At 42.5% G+C, this 19,528-nt stretch overlaps 1 protein-coding gene across 1 annotated transcript; it reads right to left on the minus strand.

Moving 5' to 3' along the window:
- Positions 1 to 14: 14 nt before the first annotated feature.
- On the minus strand, positions 15 to 8,862 carry btg1 (B-cell translocation gene 1, anti-proliferative). The gene is made up of 2 exons (XM_029494706.1): positions 8,390 to 8,862; positions 15 to 4,509 (listed from the first exon to the last, which is right to left on the minus strand). The coding sequence occupies exons 1-2, from the start codon at positions 8,532 to 8,534 to the stop codon at positions 4,106 to 4,108; spliced, it is 549 nt and encodes a 182-aa protein (XP_029350566.1). The 5' UTR covers positions 8,535 to 8,862; the 3' UTR covers positions 15 to 4,105.
- Between the last annotated feature and the right edge of the window lie 10,666 nt (positions 8,863 to 19,528).

Here is a 19,528-nt window from a genome sequence, read left to right on the forward strand (position 1 = left end):
CAGCTCCAGGGGAATATGATGCCAAGATAGGAAATCTTTTATTACAGAGAAAAAAAAAAAGAACTTTTCTTCCAAAATATAGAAATCTGTACAACTTCCGCACAATCAATTTACATGAACTGTACAAATTTACAGCAGTTCATCACAACATACCCAAGGAAAAGAAACTGAACACAATAAAGATGTACTGACATGAGATCACAAGATAGACAGCTTTTCTTCTTGGGTAAGCTCAGATTTTTTTGTCTATTTTCTGGTTTTGTATGTAAATAGAAAAAAAAAAAGGAAAAATGAAAAGAAAAGTAAAGAAAGAAAAAACAAAGGATACGTCTACACTTACAGATCATGGAAACTAATGGTGTTTTTTTTTTTTTTTACCAAAACAACTTTGGTCCTTGCTAACACTCCCATCACAAATGGCTTCACTTACAAAAAGCGTTATCCATGTTAAAAGATGAAATACAAAAGAGGAATACATCTAAAAACACCTCAGGATAGCAATTATTGGCACTTCCCATGTGTAATGTTATGTACTCTACCATTTGTTGTACAGTTACAATACATTCTACAATATGTAAAACACCTTAAATGTGAAAGTGGCAATAATTAAACTAAATCGATGACAATATTGACGACAACAACAACAACAAAACTGCTGTTCCCTTCCTGTTTCATGTCTTAACATGCACAACTCTTCCATAAGGGTATTTATTGAATGTCCGAGGCCTGAGTTTGGCAATACATTCCAGGAGAGACTCCTCGCGTCTCAAAAAAATGTCACACAACTTCAACTTGACATATTTAGTGCATTTTATGTGCTATTTTTACCTCTGACTACTCAAAGCACTCCACAACAATTCTGTAACCTATGTGCGCACAAGCTGAATGGATGCCATTTAAATAATCAATATTACTGAGGACTTAAACCATTTTGGGTGGTGGTCGTATAGTTCAGAAGGTGTTGAAGGGGATTTGGATTTAATTTTTTTAATTTGTCATAACTCTAAAAAAAAAAAAAAAAAAGTCTGCTAAAGGTGTATTAGATCACCAGACTAAAAAGAGGAGAAAATGGGGATGGCAGAGTGGAAGGATGAGAAAATCTACCAGTGTGACCATAAAATACATCTAGAAAAAAAGTGAGACGAGATGGTCATCCCGTGTCCGAAATATAGACCAATCTCAAAGCGTCACATGACATTCCCAAAAAAAAGAAAGCTAATATGGAGCAGTGTGATTTTAAAACTGGTGTCCACCTTGGAACCAAAACTCTGGGCTCCCTTCCCAGTGAGCTCCTCTCCATCTGGCCAACATGGAACCACTGCTTTTCACAGATTGCTGAAGGGAGTATCAGCAGAGAGCAAGGGGGGTTGGGGGGTTGGGGGGTTGGGGGTGGGGGGGTTAGAGGGATGCAGTGCGTCAAAGGCTATAGCTCCATTACCCATGATCCTCTCAAGCTTAGGGGAGCTTAAACACCCATAGGTCTGGTGATGATTGGCGAACCAGCCTGCCGTGACAGATTTGGCCAGCGGCTAAAGCCCGAGTGACACCAGTAGCCGTCTCCGCATCTGGTCGGGCCTGCTGTTAACCGCTAAACCCCAGAACCAGGAGTGAGGTGGGGGTACGTCAGACAGCTATCACATCCTTTCATATGCATGTAAACAGTTGCTACTAAAACTCAGTAATCAAGTGCAGCGCAGTCCAGTGAGATAAAAACAGAAACGATGGCCTAGTACCCTCAATTCTTCATCTTTGATCCACGTTTCCTCGTCTCTCACTAGCCCCCCTAGTGCAGCTTGAGCACGCCAAGCGCGTGTGCTGGTTTTTATCCATCACCGCTGAGGGAGGGTCGAGGGCTTCTGGTCAGGGTGGGGGGTGTTGAACAAGTACAGAGGGTGGGAGGGGGGCTGGAGGGATTTTAGCTGCCCTGGACAAAAAAAAAAAACAAAAAAGGAGTCCGGCCCTGGGCCCCCCCCCCCCCCGCCTTCTCTCACACCAGCTCCCCATCCCTGCCTTCCTTACCCAGCTCCCCGCGGTAATGGATGATGATATGTGTCACATTAAGTCTACCTGCATCCACAGGGGGTCAGCTAGCAGCATGCTGGCTTGCTTTTGGCTGAACAGGAGGTCTGAGCTGAGGGGTGATATGTGGCACTTGAGGCACTCTAACCCCCCCACACCATCAGGGGTGGGGCAGGGGTTTGAAGCTGCCAGGCTGGAAAGAGGACACCTCCAGTGTGGGTCCAGGCAGCACAATGCACCAGGCCGGCTCACATAAGCCTGATATTAAGTCTAAAAATCATGAATGGTCATAATTCATGAGAATGAGGTCTCAGTAAGGCAATGCATCTCCAATGCGCACAAAAGGACAAGTCTCTCCCTTTTACAAGACCTTGGAAATAGTTAATGTAAGTGAAAATAGAAGGTTGACAAGGCCTGGTGTCTTGAATTCAAGTTAAAATTAATCTCTGAACAGTCGGTGCTCCAGACCTCCCTCTGGCCAAAGTCTCACACAGTCATCACTTAGTCCAGACCTTTCAGACTCTTTTTTTTTTTTCTTTTTCCTATCAGCAACACAAATCACCATCTGTGTGTCTGTGGGGGGAAACAGCTTAGCTCTGCATCCTGCCAGAGCGGACAGTGCCATATGAACGGATGACAGAATGTTTCTAACATACCACCAAAAAGAGACTCTCCACCTAAGAATCAACAGCTCTGAAATGTTCACAAATACAGTGTAAAAAAAAAGGGTTTTTGAAATCCAGAGTTGCACACTCCCGGTTTAATAGACAACAGAGTCTATCCCAATGTGGGAGCTATAGCATGAACAAACGGCTAGAAATGGGCAGGCTAATAAAAGCGTGTGAAAACATGACATTCGAATGGATGGAATGCAGGCGATTTTCTCCAAGAAGTACACATCCCACACAATCTCACGTCAAAGTGCATTCAATGTCAATTCTAACAGGGCCACGTGACCAAAAGAGGCCCCCCTTTATTTTGCTACACTTTGAATTTTGGTGATGCAGGAGATGACAAAGTGGTAAAGGGAAAAAGGGGGCAAGAACTAACAACACAGGAACTTGATTGTGAATTTCAACAACATTCATTAACTTGAGGGAGGGGGTGGGGGGGGAGGAGGAGCTGAGTCCGCTGCCCTCCCCCAGAAAGCTACACATACATGGGTGATGGGAGAGCGACAGTGCAACGAGACACACTGGTATCCATAGGTAGCAGGTGTCACAACACATTCCACTTGCACTTACATGAACGCCGAGGGGGGTTGAGATGAAGGTTTTCTGAAGCTCTGTAATGATGGTAGAAGGGGGAGGAGGAGAAGTTAAGACTGAAAGCCTTTCACCAGCTACAAGATAAAGAAAACTAAATCCCTGTGGTCCAAAAAGGTGGTTTTATAGAAAATAGAGATGCTCTTTTTGGGTGTTTCTTTTCATTGAGCTCGGAAAGTGAAAAGCAAAGTCTGAACCTCAACTTCCTCCCCAGCCAGGAAACAAAACAAATTTAAAAAAGGTTAATTTAAAAACCTCTGGATTTTTGCAATTCAAAGGGGTAGTTCCTGATAAAAAATAATAATAATAAAAAAAAATCCTTGCAATTTAGGTTTTGGTGTTTTGCGGTGGTGTGTTGAACATGTACCCATAGTTACCACAAGTAGGAAAAGTGCAAAGTCAATGACAGCCCCTTCAGAGATGGAGCTTATCACCATGTTGTTTACAGGCGGGGGGTGGGGGGGGGGGCAAGTCTACATGGGGTTCCTGTTTGGATGGTTGGTTGGTTGGTTTAGCTGCCCCAACAGTTCCATTTCCACAAAGCCTCTCCTAAAAAATGGAGTGCCCCAGCTGATCCAATGACACAACAAAACTGATGACAATGGGGGGAGAGGGTAAAAAATATCAAACCTAGAAGGTTTCCATCACCTGGACGATAGGCCACATCCTCTGTTTTTTTTTTTTTCTTTTTCTTTTCTCTTCTTTCACTATTTCATTTCATATTCTTAGCTTTAAAAAGGCTCACCCTGATCTGGTCACAGGATCTGACCAGGCTTGGTGTGACCCTGAACGAAAGTAGGCCGTGGTGACGGTGTGCCTCTTTAACTGGACACAGTCATCATATTATAAGCTTTGGAGGGACTGGTTCTGCTCAGCACCATCAGTTCCTCCTTGCAGCTGATGTGACTGTCCACCATGGGGTTCACCGACCCGCTGTTTCCTGAGGGGGAGTTAGCAGCGGCGGTTGTCGGCATTCCTACAGGTCCGGGCTGCGACTCGTAGAGGACACAGATGGAGCCGTCCTCGCCAATGCGGTAGGACACCTCGAAGGGGTCCACCCAGAGCGTGAGCTCACTGGGCAGCAGCAGGTAGAGTTGCTGGATGGTCAGGCCGATGCGCTGGCCTGCTTGCCACACCAGTGGGTCCATCTTGTGGTTGATGCGGATGCAGCGGTAACCTGAACCCTTGCATGGCCTGTCTGGGAACCAGTGGTGCTTGTATTGCTCTGCAGGAACAAAGAAGAGAGAGCAAAGAAAAGGTTTAGCTTCAGTGTAATAACTATCACACTGGGTGTACTACTGTTTGGGGTGGACAAGGTCATGTTGGTGGCACAGATGCAGACAAAGAGAAGAAAGGCTATAGATAAAGGAATCACAAAATGCTATGTGCGACTACAGATGGCATTTGTGGCTGCTCGAGGGAGATTTGAGATTAACTGAACAAAGGTCAAAGCTCAAAGCAGACAGACTGCACTATGTGTCCACGTGATTTAGGGAACATATCATGGCTGTAAAAACAGGAACATCTCAAATTCTACTCCACAGCTCGCTTTCAGACAAACTGGGATTTCTTCACTTTTGACTGTGTGTGCTCTTGGGTTATTTCCAATGAGGATTAAGAGAAGTAGACCTTAAACTTGTGTCGTGTTTTTACCAGAGGGTGTTTCCAGTAGTCATAAAACTAGATGGGCCCTGGCTTGTCCAAAAATAAAGGAATGAACAAATAATAAAAATAAAAAATTGTGATCAAATGCTTAAAGCAAAAAGCACTGAGACCAACTTTCTGATGCAGAGATAATGAAAAATCTTATCTGACCGAAAATTTTCCGCCATGAATTTTACAAAGTGAATCCATCCCCCTCGTTAGCTTGCATAATACCAGACTGTTCTTGTTGATGTTTAACAAAAGGTAGATTATGGCTTATCAAAATTAACAAAGTGAACTTGTTTACACTAAAGTACGGGGCGTAGTTGTGTGCCGTTGCAAAAGAAAGGAAAGGAAAACACCACCACCTGTTACAGGCCTGATAAGCAGCCATTAACAGGCGGCCAGTGGCTCGCCAGGCCTACGTGACTGAAAAGAGGGCCACTGAATTGCACAATCCCTCCCCTGGCGGTCGTCAGTGTCACAAAGTCTCCCACGACTGGCTGAACAAAAACAGCATAAGTGTCTCAGTCCCAGGCAGTCATCTGAGACACACAGCTCCGCCTCTTAAAGAGAGATTTTTTTTTCCCCCCTTCCAAGCCTCGAAATTTTGGAAGAGCAGTGAAACTAGTGACTCACAGTGACGCAACTCACTTTGCGTTTCAGGCATTTTAGTGGCTAAGTGCGGAAAATATAACTGTTGACTGTCTAATTTGAGCTGTACGAGAAAGTAAAAAAAAAAAAAAAAAAAAAAAAACGGCTCATTCCTTCCCAGCAAATTCACTTTTGGCAAAGACAGCCTTCCAATATTTTTCCTTTAGCTAGCTTAAACCTTTTGCTTGGGCCCTTTCGTTTGTTACCCTCCCCACTTTAACAAACAGACCTCTCATCTACCCTGACAGGGCTCATCCATATTGAATTCCCATTGATGGTAACTGCATTGTGGCCAGTGAAAGACAAGAGTAAAGTGAAGTAGGCCAGCATTCAAGCCAAGGCCCGGAGGCCACCTGTATGCATCCACAGGATAATAACCCCCCACCCCTTCCCCCTGTTTCTTATCACAGAAGGCTGTATACTGCTGAGCTAATGGAGGGGCTGGCACTCGTGAAAGAGCACAAGGGGTTGGATGATCTTTCAGCCTCGGACTGAGCCACAAAAGGCAGCTACCTACAAACCCCTGAGCAGCTGGGGAAGGATCAGCTCAGCAGGGCCTATTCTTAAAAACCAGGGCACATGGGGGAGGAGGGGTAGGATATGGGAAATGGAAAAGTAAGCAGGCAAATGTGCGCTTAACCCAAAGAGTTTAACGAAAGTGGGTTGTTTATTTGCTGGAGCTGACCTTAAACACTAGAAATGTATTATGTGAGCCGGTTTTGGCCCAGCTTCGGGTCGCTGGGATATTTTCCATTCGAGGTCCTGATCGCTGGGAAAGTACAATTACACAACTACCACACTTTGAGTCTGGCCACTGCGACCAACTTTCCTACTTCCTTTAGCTCGGCACAAACACGAGGAGCAGGGCAGCCAGCTTTTCAACGCTCAGACACAATGGTGGGCAAATGTGATGTTTCCAGGCACAAAAGAGCCCCGGCTGGCCAAATTTAGTAGCAGCGAGCCCCGCAGGGCACAACCACACGCTCACTTTGGTTTCCACACATTTGCCTCGTGCTCAAAGTGGAAACATAGAAAACATTACTTCTAAATAAAACCAACCCAACCTCTGTGAATGCACTTTCTCCTTTAGATCTGTTGTCAAATCCGTCTCAGTATTATACAGTATCATTACAAGTTTGAAATCTGGCAGATTCTACCTTTAATTTATGGCACTCGCACATAATTCTTGTTTTGGTCCGTTAAATACTGGGTTGGCCTTGTTATACTGGATTTCCCCTCCATTTCCTGCCTGATTATGCGGCTGCCTCAGTCTTTAATGTCCCCCTATAGGGCCTTACCAAAACATCCCCTCCCCCACCTCAGCCTACCAGCCATCTGCATGCAGCTCCCAACTTTTGTCTGTTTACAAACACGACCGTAGAAATTCAGTTTTCACAGATCTTTTTTTATTTCCCCTCTAAACCTAAAAGATCCGCTCAATTCACATTTTCGATGAATACAAATCTAATTCACACCAAGCAGGCATTTAGTGAGCAATCATTAATTAACAGTAGTTCAACTGAAGCACCAAATGATGAGTTTAAGGCTCTTTGTAAAACTCTACTCTTATTTATACTTCTGCAAAGCTCTGCTCTCATTATTAAATGTTTACATAACAATCTACAACGTGCACTATTAGAGATTTACTGCCAATGATCTTATCTGTATGTTTTCTGTCTTATAGTTTTTCCTTACAAACAAATCCTTGCAACCAAATGTGTGTTTTTGAATAAGTGAGGCCCCGACACAGCAAATGTAGGTCATCTGCTGCTGTAGAAGGAGAGAGGCAGATGTATGGCAGCTTTAGAGCTCTGAGTCTGGAATGTGTTTACAGCAGGAGAGGAGACACGATCCTCGAAGCAGCACTTAACTGTGATTAGAAAAATAAATAAAAAAATCCCACTGTACTCGGTATTGTTCACATCAAACCCGGGAGTGAAACTACAGCTCGGCTTCCATGGAAATAAACTGAGCAAAAGTAACTGGACTTCCGTTCATTGTTGCCAGTCGGTGTATTGTTTGTATGAGCGAGTTTAATGAATGGATGATGTGGTTTTAAAAAAAGGACACAAAAAACGGAAACTCTCCTTTTTTCTTTTTTACACAACCACCCCATAAATCTGTAACAGCTAGATTATAAACTCGTCACTGAAAATACACAAAAGTTGTCAAATGGGATGTGCTTACAGGCGACCTTTGTATAAAAGCAGACGGAAAATAGAGGTCTTTGATGATTATGATTAATCTGGTCTAACTTTTCATTATAAATCTAGATGCATTACGTAATTGAGCAGCCTCTACCAATTCACTGGGGGCTGTTTTGCTCGATTCTTTGAGAGCTCTATCGACCGAGGCGCACTTCCTTGTTTCAGCCAAGCGACTCTTTCCACCCCCCTTCCTCCTCTCTCTCTTCCCCCACACAAAGTAACAATGTTAATTCTTTTAGTCAAATTGTATTTCTTAGTTTCAGACATCGGCTTGTATCGATTTAATTGTCGATCAGTCGCTCGCTGTGGACACACTTGATCGTTTTTCTGACTCTCCGACGTGCGCAAACGGTGGTGCGCGGTGGCAGCGCTGATAGTGATACTTGGGAGAACAAAGAAAGGCTTCTTCTCAATCCCCCTCACACACATTACGATCTTAATTCAAACGGATATTCATCAAACAAACCCCCCAGGATCAACACGGGGAGGCTTAACGTATCATATGATGCGTTTAAAGCGGTTATGTGCGTGCGTAAAAGGAGATTTTTTTTTTTATTTTAATGTTTTGTTTTTTTTTTTGGAGGGGAGAGGTTTCCTTACCTGCCAAAATGTCCTGTAAGCTTTGGCTGAATGTTTGGACCTGCCGATCGTTTACGTGTCCTTTTACCCTCAGAAATCTCGACAGAAATCCGACGGCGGCGTTGATCTCTGGTTTCATCGTTCCCCGGGCACAAAGGGTATGCATTGAGAAAGGCGACGGCGGCGATCCGTGCGCTTTTGCTGTTTCTTTCCTTTCTCTCTTTACGTGTCTGTCCGACTGTTTGTCTCTCTCTCCGCTTCAGAGCAGCGATCCTTATCTTTTGGCGTTTGAGTTGTTTCTCTTGGCATTTATTAGTCGAGGTAGAGGGAAGCTTGTTTTCTCAGAGGGAGTCCGTGCGCTCGGACGGTACAGTGTTGTGAAACGGGCGCCTGTTGTTGGTAAATACAGGGGGTTGGTGGTGGTGGGGGGGTCCCGTGGTGCCACGTTGGCCAGCCCTCCCTCTTCACTTTCCTCCTCCAGAGTGAGCCTCTCCGACTCTGGGAGCGTGCTTTTATAGTGCCCCCCCTCCCTTCCCACGGCCTCGACACAAGCAGCTACAGCAACAACAGCCAGCCAATCGCCTCCGCGTCCTCCGCCTGACGAGCCTCATATAGGAGGAGTGCGGCGTTCACGTCACCGCTCTGAAAATAAACAGAGGGGCACAGCATGAAGCCGCGCCGCCTTCACTGGCTGTCGGACATACTACGGGAAGCAGAGAGAGAAGGAAACAAAAGAGCAGGGCAACAAAACACAACAAATTAAAAACTCACGCAATCTGAGTTTGATGTGCTGATTAGATGAGGATCGAATTTAAAATTTTTTGCTCTTTTAGCCGGGGATGAGCTGTAATTTGCAGTTTCAGTCAACAACACAACATCTCTGATTGTCCTTTCTTTGAAGAGTGGATCATCAGGTAGCCTAGCCTAGCACTTGGGTAGCTGTTCCCATTGTCCAAACCAAACACGCACAAAGAACAAGCATTCACACACTATTACACACTTTTACACATTTCTGAGCAATTAACAAGCAGAGCAGGAAAACCTGCCTCAACTTTCAGTACCCTTCAATGACCCTTGGCCCTTTGTTTTATGTTTTTTGATTTAATTATATCTTTAAATAAAACTATCAGCCACCTGTCTTCTAATGTGCGTAGTGAAGCAAATTGAAATACAGTTGGGAACTTCAGCTGGCAAATCCAGTTTGAATTCATGTTTCATGCCGCATTTCGCTTTTTTGAAAATCTCAATCTGGAACTAAAACTGATGTGTGTAAAGAACATTTGGGTCCCACAGGTTGTAAGTTTGTTTTATGCTATTTTTCAGTCAAAGTGTGTGTGTGTGTGTGTGTGTGTGTGTGTGTGTGTTGGTGTGCACGTATGTGGGTGTTTATTCAGATATAAAATGTGAAGAATATCAATCGACAACAACCACAAAAAAAAAAAAAAAAAAAAATCCTCACGTCCTTAGTTAAACACAACGCTGTGCCAGGTCTCTTTTCGGAAGTCAGCCCCTACGTGCTCAATGAAATCAGTGGAAAAATACAGACTGCTGTGTTTTGTTTGTTGCAGACACCATGATGACCCACAGATTCCTCCTATCATGATGCAATCAGCAGACCAGCAACGCACTGATTGGCTCATCCCTCGACCTTAGGGGACAACAAGAATTCACACAAAATGCAGATGTGTGTCCATGTGTCGGTCTCTTCAACAACCTGACATGATGCTGTCCAGCGTGAGTTTTGACTGCTACGTCACATACGCGTGTTTCTTCCTCATGAAAGATTTCACATGAAAAGTACAACAGGGTGTGAACTTGTTCATGCCAAGTTGCACATTTTCTAATCAGCTGATACTGATCTTAATAAAAGTACAGCCTTATTCCCAACTGCTTGCAGGTTCAGTGATGGTACATGATGTACAGAATGATTTTCTTCAAGTCAATAAAACATGAATGGAAACATGAAACATTTCCTGGTCATGTGACACAAAGGTCCTCTCATGAGCAGGATAAGGATGAAGCATGCATGCAAGTTCATACATGTGGAAATGACCATGCACATTTGCAGTCATAGTTTCACCCACAGTTACTCACCGTGTTGCTATTGATGCGAAACAGGAGAGTTTCAGTGTGCTGAAGACTTTTTTTTACCAAAGTAAACTAATACACAGCTGTGCAAGTTGTGGTTTGACACAGTTGAGAATTTTTTCTCTCTACAACTAACATTAGTCTACTTGAATTTTTGAACTTTTGTGCCTTCTTGTTAATAGCATCAGATGGAAACCTGCGTGATAATCTAAAAGAAATGGAAAACTAAATTCTTTCACTTTTTCCCCAGTGATGAATGCATTTGGCCATACAGTTGCCAAAAGTCTGCTTAAAATTAGTGACAAAGCAAATAAAACTGCACAACAGCTCAACTCTTCAGTTTAGATGAGCTTTTTAAGATACAATTATCTTTAATATTGTTTTATGATAGAAACAACATTTTCTCATCCAGAACTAGTTTATACTGATCAGTGATTGTGGAGGGACTCTGGAACCAATTGGCCCTTAAATAATGATTAAGATAAGCGCACGACCCAATCTTGGATTCACCAGGTCGGCAAATGAGTGAGCTTGGCGTGACCAATGAAGAGCACACGGCTGGCCCTCTGATGGATTGTGCCTCAGAAGTAGTCCGAGAAGTTTTTTTCGAAACTTTATTTACATCATAAGAGACGGCGTTGGAATCTACGCAGGCATCAGGAAATTAAGGTGCTTCGCAGCTGCTATGCTCAGTGAAACACAAAACACACCACCCAAGTCCACTCATGCTGAACTTTTGATACTCAAAAGACAGACTTTTCTTAAATGGAGTAGCATTTTAACTGGTGACACCAGGTGGGAAACAGTGGGAGCAGATGAGGAACAAACACCTCACAGCAGTAGGCGCTGAAGAAAGTTGAATCCTGCTCCCATTACCTCTGCAGGGTTCTCCACCTGGTTGTGCAACAGCAGCAGTGGCAGCGGAGCAAGAGGGATATTTGCAAGCAACCATGATAGCGTACATCTGCAGCACATGCACAACTGTGGATAGGCAAATGACACATTACTAACACAATGTGTCGTTGACGATTGGCAGCTCTGCCAGGGAGGTACAATTCAAGTGGGATAAAGGAGAAAGAGAAAGAAAGTGCATGCAAGTATTATGTAAGCTTCTCGTGGAAAATAAATCTGGAAAACCCCCAAATCTTCCTTTGTTTGTGTATGTTTTTGTTTTGTTTTTTATATAGTGAAAGTACCAAAATACCGTGGACATAGATCGCCCTAAACACACTAACTGGTTGCAGAACATCTCCTGCCCTCCTGGTTGTTTTCATGTGAGGGCCACCAGCACTGGGTAAAATATGACTGTGGTTGTTGCCAGACAAGGGTGGGGTATCCTGTCGTTATGTTGGGCCCTCAGTTAGACTAATGAATGGAGGCTTTTATCTTAAAACCGCACGTGAACTACAGCAGAGGAAAGAATGTCAGGTTGGGAATGAAGAGAGAGACCTTGGCTTGCTTGTGGGCAGAGTTTTCCAAACACAGCTTTTTTCGTGGTGGGCAAACACACACAGTGTGTATGCACATGCTGAGGCTACAAAGAGATACGCACACCAGTAAAGACACCCACATCTGCGGGCTGCACAAAAGCTGGACCAACATAGGCCATATTCATCCAGACACAAGACAAAACAGCGCCACGGACCATCCCAGCACACACAAACACGCACACAGATCTGAATAACCTTCTCTCAGCGTTCAGATAATTATCTGTCTCTTTGGGCAGGATCCAGCTTATCATGTGAGTGCAGAGTCCCTGTCAGTGTCGTGTCTCCTTTGGATTGTAAAATAACTGGGAATTCTCACTCCATGACCCACTTAGCATGTTTGCATTCACTGTATGGAAACCTGAGACGTCATTATACTTAAACCATTAGCTATAGCACCAGGGGATAAAACTGCATTTACCAAGAACTCAAGTATAGTTAGCAGACACTTGTACTTTTAAGGATTATTCCTACGCACTACCTCTATGATACTACAGTCGTAAGTCAGATAAGATATTTTTTATATGTATATAAAACCATCATACCCTCTAAGTCATACAGTTTTATTGAATGATTCATTGGTATTATGTCTCAACTTGAAGAGAGAACATCTTTTATGTGTTTGCCAGAGCGAAGAACAGCTGTGCTTATCACCAAATATGTCACCATAAAGTCAAGATAAAAAAAAAAAAAAAAAAACACAAAACGCTCTCCACAGGAAAAGTTGTCGATTGTCTCTGAAAGGACATTAATTGACACACCGTCTGAAACACAAGGGACATCGCTCTGCCGCAGGTGTACGGGTGTGTCTGAGACGGTTTAATCACTCTGCAGAAAAACAACTCAGAGAAACTCTGCGCCCTTCCCACTTTGATCCTTGGTCACCAGGAAGAGACTCATCTGAGAAAACCACAAACTTTCCATGACTCTCCCTCTGTCCTAATGTTAATTTAAGCAGGAGGCCGCCCTCTCTTAACCTCTGGACTGCTGCTGTGTGTGCTGTGAAATGAACTCCCCAAAGAAATGGAGAAACATACACTGAAGGCCTCATTTTTTATTTTTGGATACCTGTAATTATGTTTCCTTCTTCTGATTCAGCTGAATACTGTATTTACTTCATTCATTTGAAGGGTTAATGCCAAAATGATTCACCAGTTTCAAGCACAAATATTCTTATTTGTTTTATCTGATTATTATTATTCACAACCACGGCCCTCCACAACGTCCTCAGTTATTCATTTCTGTGTTTGACAAGACGAAAATCACTTAAAGCAGCTTTGGTTTGGTAGGATGGAACATCCACAGCTGTACATGTTGATGTACAAATTATTCAGTTCCTCTTTCCACTTGTACATGACGCTCTCCATGCCTAATGACTCAGTTCCTCAATTATCTCCAGTCACAGAGGAAGGGTGGACTAATACATTTCTTATATATGTTTGAGCTGAACAATATAAACCTCATATAGCTGTGTGTGTGTCTCTGTGTGTGTATTTATAAGCAGTGACATTTGAGATCATGAAGGGTCTGCCAAGACCAGTCAGGTCCAGTTTTGAAAAGTGATCCCTGATCCCTTCAGCACCTTTCTTCTGTTGGTAACTCACAGGTGAGAAGTTACTCAAACTGAAGACTTTAAGTGAATCAACATTAAAATATAAAAACACACAGAATGTATATGAGCCTCATCGTGTCAGGCCAGTAGCCGTCCTGGCAGTATTTTACATTCAGGCATTTCCTTTTCCAAGTTGTCTTGGCTCCAGCTGGTGGGGCCATGATGTAAGATACACCCCCTTAGCTGCATATAACTTATTTTCTGACGACTGCCACCGTCACCTCTTTTCGGGCTCTTCAGCCTAAGCCATTGCATAATACTGAAGACTTTTTCTTTCCCATTTAAGTCTGCACTGAAAAAATTCCGCAACCGTTGGCTGAATTATAAAAGTGACCTTTCACCTTCTATCCAATGCCACCATCAGGGACTTTCCCAGGGAAAAGTTTCAACATCTAATCACTGGGTAGGCACAAAAGTACACAGACGTTTATTGTCATTAGATGATGAAACCTGATTGCCACACCGAGGGTGACATTAGTGGGTTTAAATGACTGATGAACCAAATGCTGACATCAGCATTTTCTGTAACAATACTAACACGCCAAAGTAAGTTGGAGAAAATGGTCAAATCTGGCAACTACCTAGCTGCGCTATTAGAGGCATATCAGCATGTTTTTAAATTGTATTTAGCTCAAATATAGCCTCAGCGCTATTAGCATGGCCATAGACTCTTAATGTTGTTGACACTCAGCAACAGATTTTTGGAGGGTTTTCCCTTAACACTGGCTAAAAAAAAAAGAATTAAATCCTGCTAGAATATGGCCGCTGCCCAATTACGTTAGGGGATAAACAGATGTCACCACATTTAAAGGGTGTATCATTTCTGTAAATGTTGTGTGGATGTGTGCAGACTAGTCCACATGCTGACAGGCCGGTGTGTATGTGGCATATTGCATGTGGCACGTTGCTGGTCTCGTGTAGTGACTTACAGACTTTTCCTGAAGGAATGGCCGAGTTTCAAACCCTATGGTTGAGTCATTATACACACTCTGTCTCTCTCACTCACACATGCACACACAGGCAGCCTGAGCAGACGCCTGTACTACGAAGCAGTTGTGGTAGAGGTCAGATTTAAACGCAGGGTTCTGTGCTTCACTTCTTGCTGGCTTAGATCAGTATGGTCACTTGTCAGGTCAGGAATGACGTAACCTCATCGGCTGTGCTGCAGTTTGGGCCCCGGATAACAGAGCAACACATACAACATGATCACCTACAATCACCACCAAACAGTTCTCTTGTAAAATGAGAATAAATATATAATGTAAGAGCTCAGTGCACTCTTGTCCTCTTTGCTTTGCTCCAACGATGACTGATTAGGTTTTATATATATATTTTTTTAATATTCCCTTCGGCTGACTGTGGACTTTTCGTGTTTGCGACTGCAAACTAACAGCGAGGATTGTGTGACCGCTCAAGCAGTCACAGTTGTTGAATTCAGTGGATTCAGATAATGGACAGGGGTCCTGGGTATACTGCACTTGTTTTGCAGTCATGGCCCTGGGCTACATGGCAAACTGTCTGACTGTAACGCATTTATATGAGGTATAAATATGTAACATTTTGATGAATATTACATCCATGTTCCCCTCACTTTATCTGGGACAGCATCCTCACACATACTGAACATTTCTGTGTCGTGTGAGAAACTACACTGTGGCATCCTGTGGGCTGTAGCTCATCCTACATTTATCCCATATTATATTTTGCCCTAAGTGAGTATTTAAATCTGAAGAGGCTGTTATTTTTAGCTTTGCTGAAATGGACATAATGGGATGAGAAAATATTGCAATGAATACTCTGACCTTTTTGAAAGTTATACAATAAGTAATACTGTTACGGTCGACAGATTCCTTCCTGCTTACACAAGATAGCTGAAAATTAAAAATGGATACACTATCTTTTTGTTTTTCGTAAAAATTAAACAAATATAACATACAAAATACTGTGCACTAAAGCTGCTTGGAAGCAGTTTTCGTTACCTTTACACAACACAAGGCAAGAAAACATTTAATCTTTTTCCAAGAATCTTCCTTCTTCAGCAAAAACACCCCAGAGATGAAATCTCAATAGGATGAAAAACAAAATCATCTTAATTCATGCCCAGGTTCATTTTTCACTCCTGTCAGTACTCAGGATCTGTCTGCCAAATAACATACAACTTTATTACACATAGTATAACTTCATTCTAACTTTATCATTCTGGTAGATAAGAGAAACACACACAGGCTTTTATCATTGGCTCTTCTTAGTGTAGTGTTTTTCAACTCAAAGGAACTACTGCGTCTCTGTATCTAGAGAGAGAAAGCAAGAGTGTGCATGTGTGAGCAAGAGTCAGTGACTCCGCTACTCAAATCCTTCAACATGACTCACATTTAAAACAGTCTCAAACAGCTGGGGATCAAATCCAGTCTGGGCCCACGCAAGCTGCCATTTCACCACGACGCTGCTATTCATGACGCGAGCTATAGTTTCACAGGTCAGGGTAATAAAGTCCCTCAAGCTGAACCCAAAGCGTTCCGCTCTCTCCCTCAGAGCAGCAGAGATATCTGCATAGCCAAAACTGCCACAAACATGTCCACCGTGACTGGTAGCTACGATACCTCATTGTGACTCACGGTTTTGTTGGATTTTCCATGAAGTGTCTGTGCTGCCACCATCATGACAGTTGATTGCATCCATATGACTGAGGCGTGTACTTGCAGACTGTGTTAGTCATGCATTAAGGACGCTTGATCTAATCACAAGAAATTTTTGAAAAGGCAATTTTCTCATAACACTCTCACACATACAGATAAACATCGCTTAACTGCATTATTCAATTCCACACATAGTACTAACCGTAACCTATGGTATGTCATGGAAGAGCATAAATAAAGAAATATACATCTACAACACTGAAAAAGTCGAATTCGTTTTTCTCTCTAAATGTTTCTCTTCCCTTTCCTAGCTATAACAACCTCTTTGTTATGTAATAAGTCAAGATATTGGAGTTATATTGGTAGCATAGACCAAGCCAAATATTTAAACAAGAAAATGGACCTTTGATAGTAGATGTGTGATATGTTCTTTAAATTTAACTTGGAGATGGAGAACACTGATATGATATCTCAAGAACAATAGGTAGATTTGCTCTCAACTGTTGCTACACATATTGAAATGGCTCTGGGAACTGTTTGGGAAGAAGAAAGACAGATTTGCGCCGTGTCATCTTGAGGAAATAGGAAGAGAGAAATAGAAGAGATTGTGATTTTGCATTCAACTCACCTTTGCATTTGATACTTGGTGGTATTTTGTGTCAGAACAGTTTTGAGTGAAAGGTTTAATGAAAAAAAAAAAAGAAATAGAAACCTTTAAATTAAATATTAAGTTATTCAGTGAGATAGTGAGGAAAAGCCTGAATTAGTATGTGAATTTCTATTTATCTTGGTGTGATCCATTGGACTGAGGTTACTCTATCGTTGACATTTGAAGCCTACAGTATGTGTATCTTTCACCTACATTCATTGGCTAAATGGTGGATATTGAACCAAGTTATTCAACCAAGGCAGGAATAAGAAAAGTGTATTAAATGCTGCTCCTGCACTATTTCAGTTCACTCACTCTCCAGTAACACGCCACACAGTGATATCATAAACCTCAACACCCTTAACAGTGAGTGCTCTCCTACAATTAGAGACACCGTATAATCAAAGCTGTATAGGTTTGACATCATTTTAACCCTTGACCTTTTCTGCACTGATAAGCCAGTGGCTGTTGTTCACAGCACATCAGAGAGCACTTAAAATAATCACATGTGAAAAAAGATACCAATTATTGATCGTGGTATCTCCTCCATACCTTTCCCAGTTAGCTGAGACAGCCAAACATTAACTTATATCAAGGAAACGAAAGCACAGACGTCAGCAGAGAGCCCTGATAAGATGGAGATACACCTGATGTATTGTTGAGATTTAACAAGACCGCTCAAGTTGCTGCTGCAGCTGCAGCTTAAGTATGTTGAGCTCATGTCATGTTGTGGTGTGGCGGTTACAGTATTCGTAAGAGTCTAAGCCTGTGGTGGTTTGTTAAAGCTCTGCCTCTTAACAGAAAAAGACAACCGGTATCAAGCTCCGACTGTATCTGTATCTAGCTGTTTAAATCACTCCCGACACACACAGTTCAAGGTCGGTGGTTTTATTCCTCTTTGCCACACAGCTCCTCTTAAAGCACTTCAATGAGCTTCTACTCGACTGCCATCAACACAGCAGTAACACAGCAACTCATCAAATCAGACAGTGTCCTGCTTTAAAATCTTTCCAGCCGTACGTGTATCAAACTGTCACAGTCCTCTAGAGCAATACAGTTTATTCCTGGTTTTGATAAACCCATTTGATATAAATACAGTCCCCATTCATTTCAAGAAATGACTGTGTATCTCTCAAAGATCAAAGTATGTACTTTTGACCTCCTTTGTTTGAGGTTGTATCTCTTCAGTCATGGCCTGTGTGCAAAGAGAAGAATGATGTCAACTTTATAACTAACTACAAATATAGAAACTGACAGTTAAACAAGTTTTTGGGACTCCATGTTTAGTAAAAAAATAAACCAATTGGTCTTAATGTAGTGGGAAATGCTTCAAATCGCACTATCATATGAAAGTAAAGGTCATTTGTGGTTAATCAGTCTCCACAAACATGCCAGGACATGTTGAAGAACAGCCAGACTAATTGTGAGATTGGTGAGTGAGACTGAAATGGGAGGAGTAAATCCACTTTCGTCTTCTGTTGTGTTGGAGACTCACAGCAAAGATCATAACATTTTGGGAAATCGAAAAAATCAAGCACGTCTAGTTATGCTGTAATTTATATGGATTGTAGCATATATGTATTGCTGAACACCCACCCATGTCGAGCTGTGTTATTGTTAGTAAACAGGTTGCTTTGTTGACAAGAAGTGTTGGGACATGTTGAACTGCAGCTGGAACTTCCCCCACCAGACTCTCTGTGGTGTGTTTTGGTGTGTGTGGGAGGATGGGAGTGTTTTTCTGCAGAGGAGGTGTTAATGACGCTTGAAGTTCCCCGAACGTGTCTAATTTTTCAAGGTTTGTAAAGCAACAAGGATGAAATCTCACAGATACGACACCACGAAAAGCTGACAGACTGGATCCAACCTCAACATGTTTAAGAAAAACAGGCCGCGCTGATGTCAGGTTAAGGAGTTCAAGACACAGAGAAACAGCAGGAGCCACATTTTCTCTGTCAAACCAGAGCTCGGCAGCAGCAAGCCTGAGAGGCGTGTGTTGTTGCATTTATAGTGTTTTGTAAGAGGAAACAAACAGGGTTTTTAATGTTTTCAGGGGGAGAACATGTGGTCGCAGTTGCCATGGTGATGTCCACAGATCCTGCTCCTGTCCCCCATAGCGGGTTCAATCCAAACATTGGAAAAGACAGAAACTGTGGCTGAAATGTGCAGGAACAGTTGCAGGTAGCGTTCCTGTGGGAGGGCAAATTAAATCATGCAGAGGGAATGAATGTGATCACGTACAGGCTCAGCAGTGTTGTTACAATTAATGCCGTGTGGCCCCGGAGACTACAGAGTTCATAGAAAAATCCTTAAAAAAAAGAAAAAAAAGAAAAAAAGAAAGCTTCTTTGTGTGCCAGGTTCTTTTTCTGCTCATTTCGCATTCACTGACAATTATCTACTTTACAGTCATTTTGAGATATAATCAAAAAAGCATGGAAAAAAAGAAATAAAAACTAAACCTTGCAACATGGTGGCATTGTGAATATAGTCACAAGACTGCAGTGACAAACTTATTTACATCCTGATGTCTGACCTCTAGGATGGGTTATTACACTATAATTACCATTAAAAAAGCATGAAAACATTATGAAATAAAGCCATGCCATTAAATCAGCATATTTATTCATTGATAGCAGAGTTATCTTGAGGATTTGTCCAGAATGGGAGCTCTGCTTTCTTGGCACGACACAA

The sequence above is a fragment of the Echeneis naucrates genome, chromosome 23 (assembly GCF_900963305.1).
Source record: "Echeneis naucrates chromosome 23, fEcheNa1.1, whole genome shotgun sequence".
In the NCBI taxonomy this organism is placed as follows: Eukaryota; Metazoa; Chordata; class Actinopteri; order Carangiformes; family Echeneidae; genus Echeneis; species Echeneis naucrates.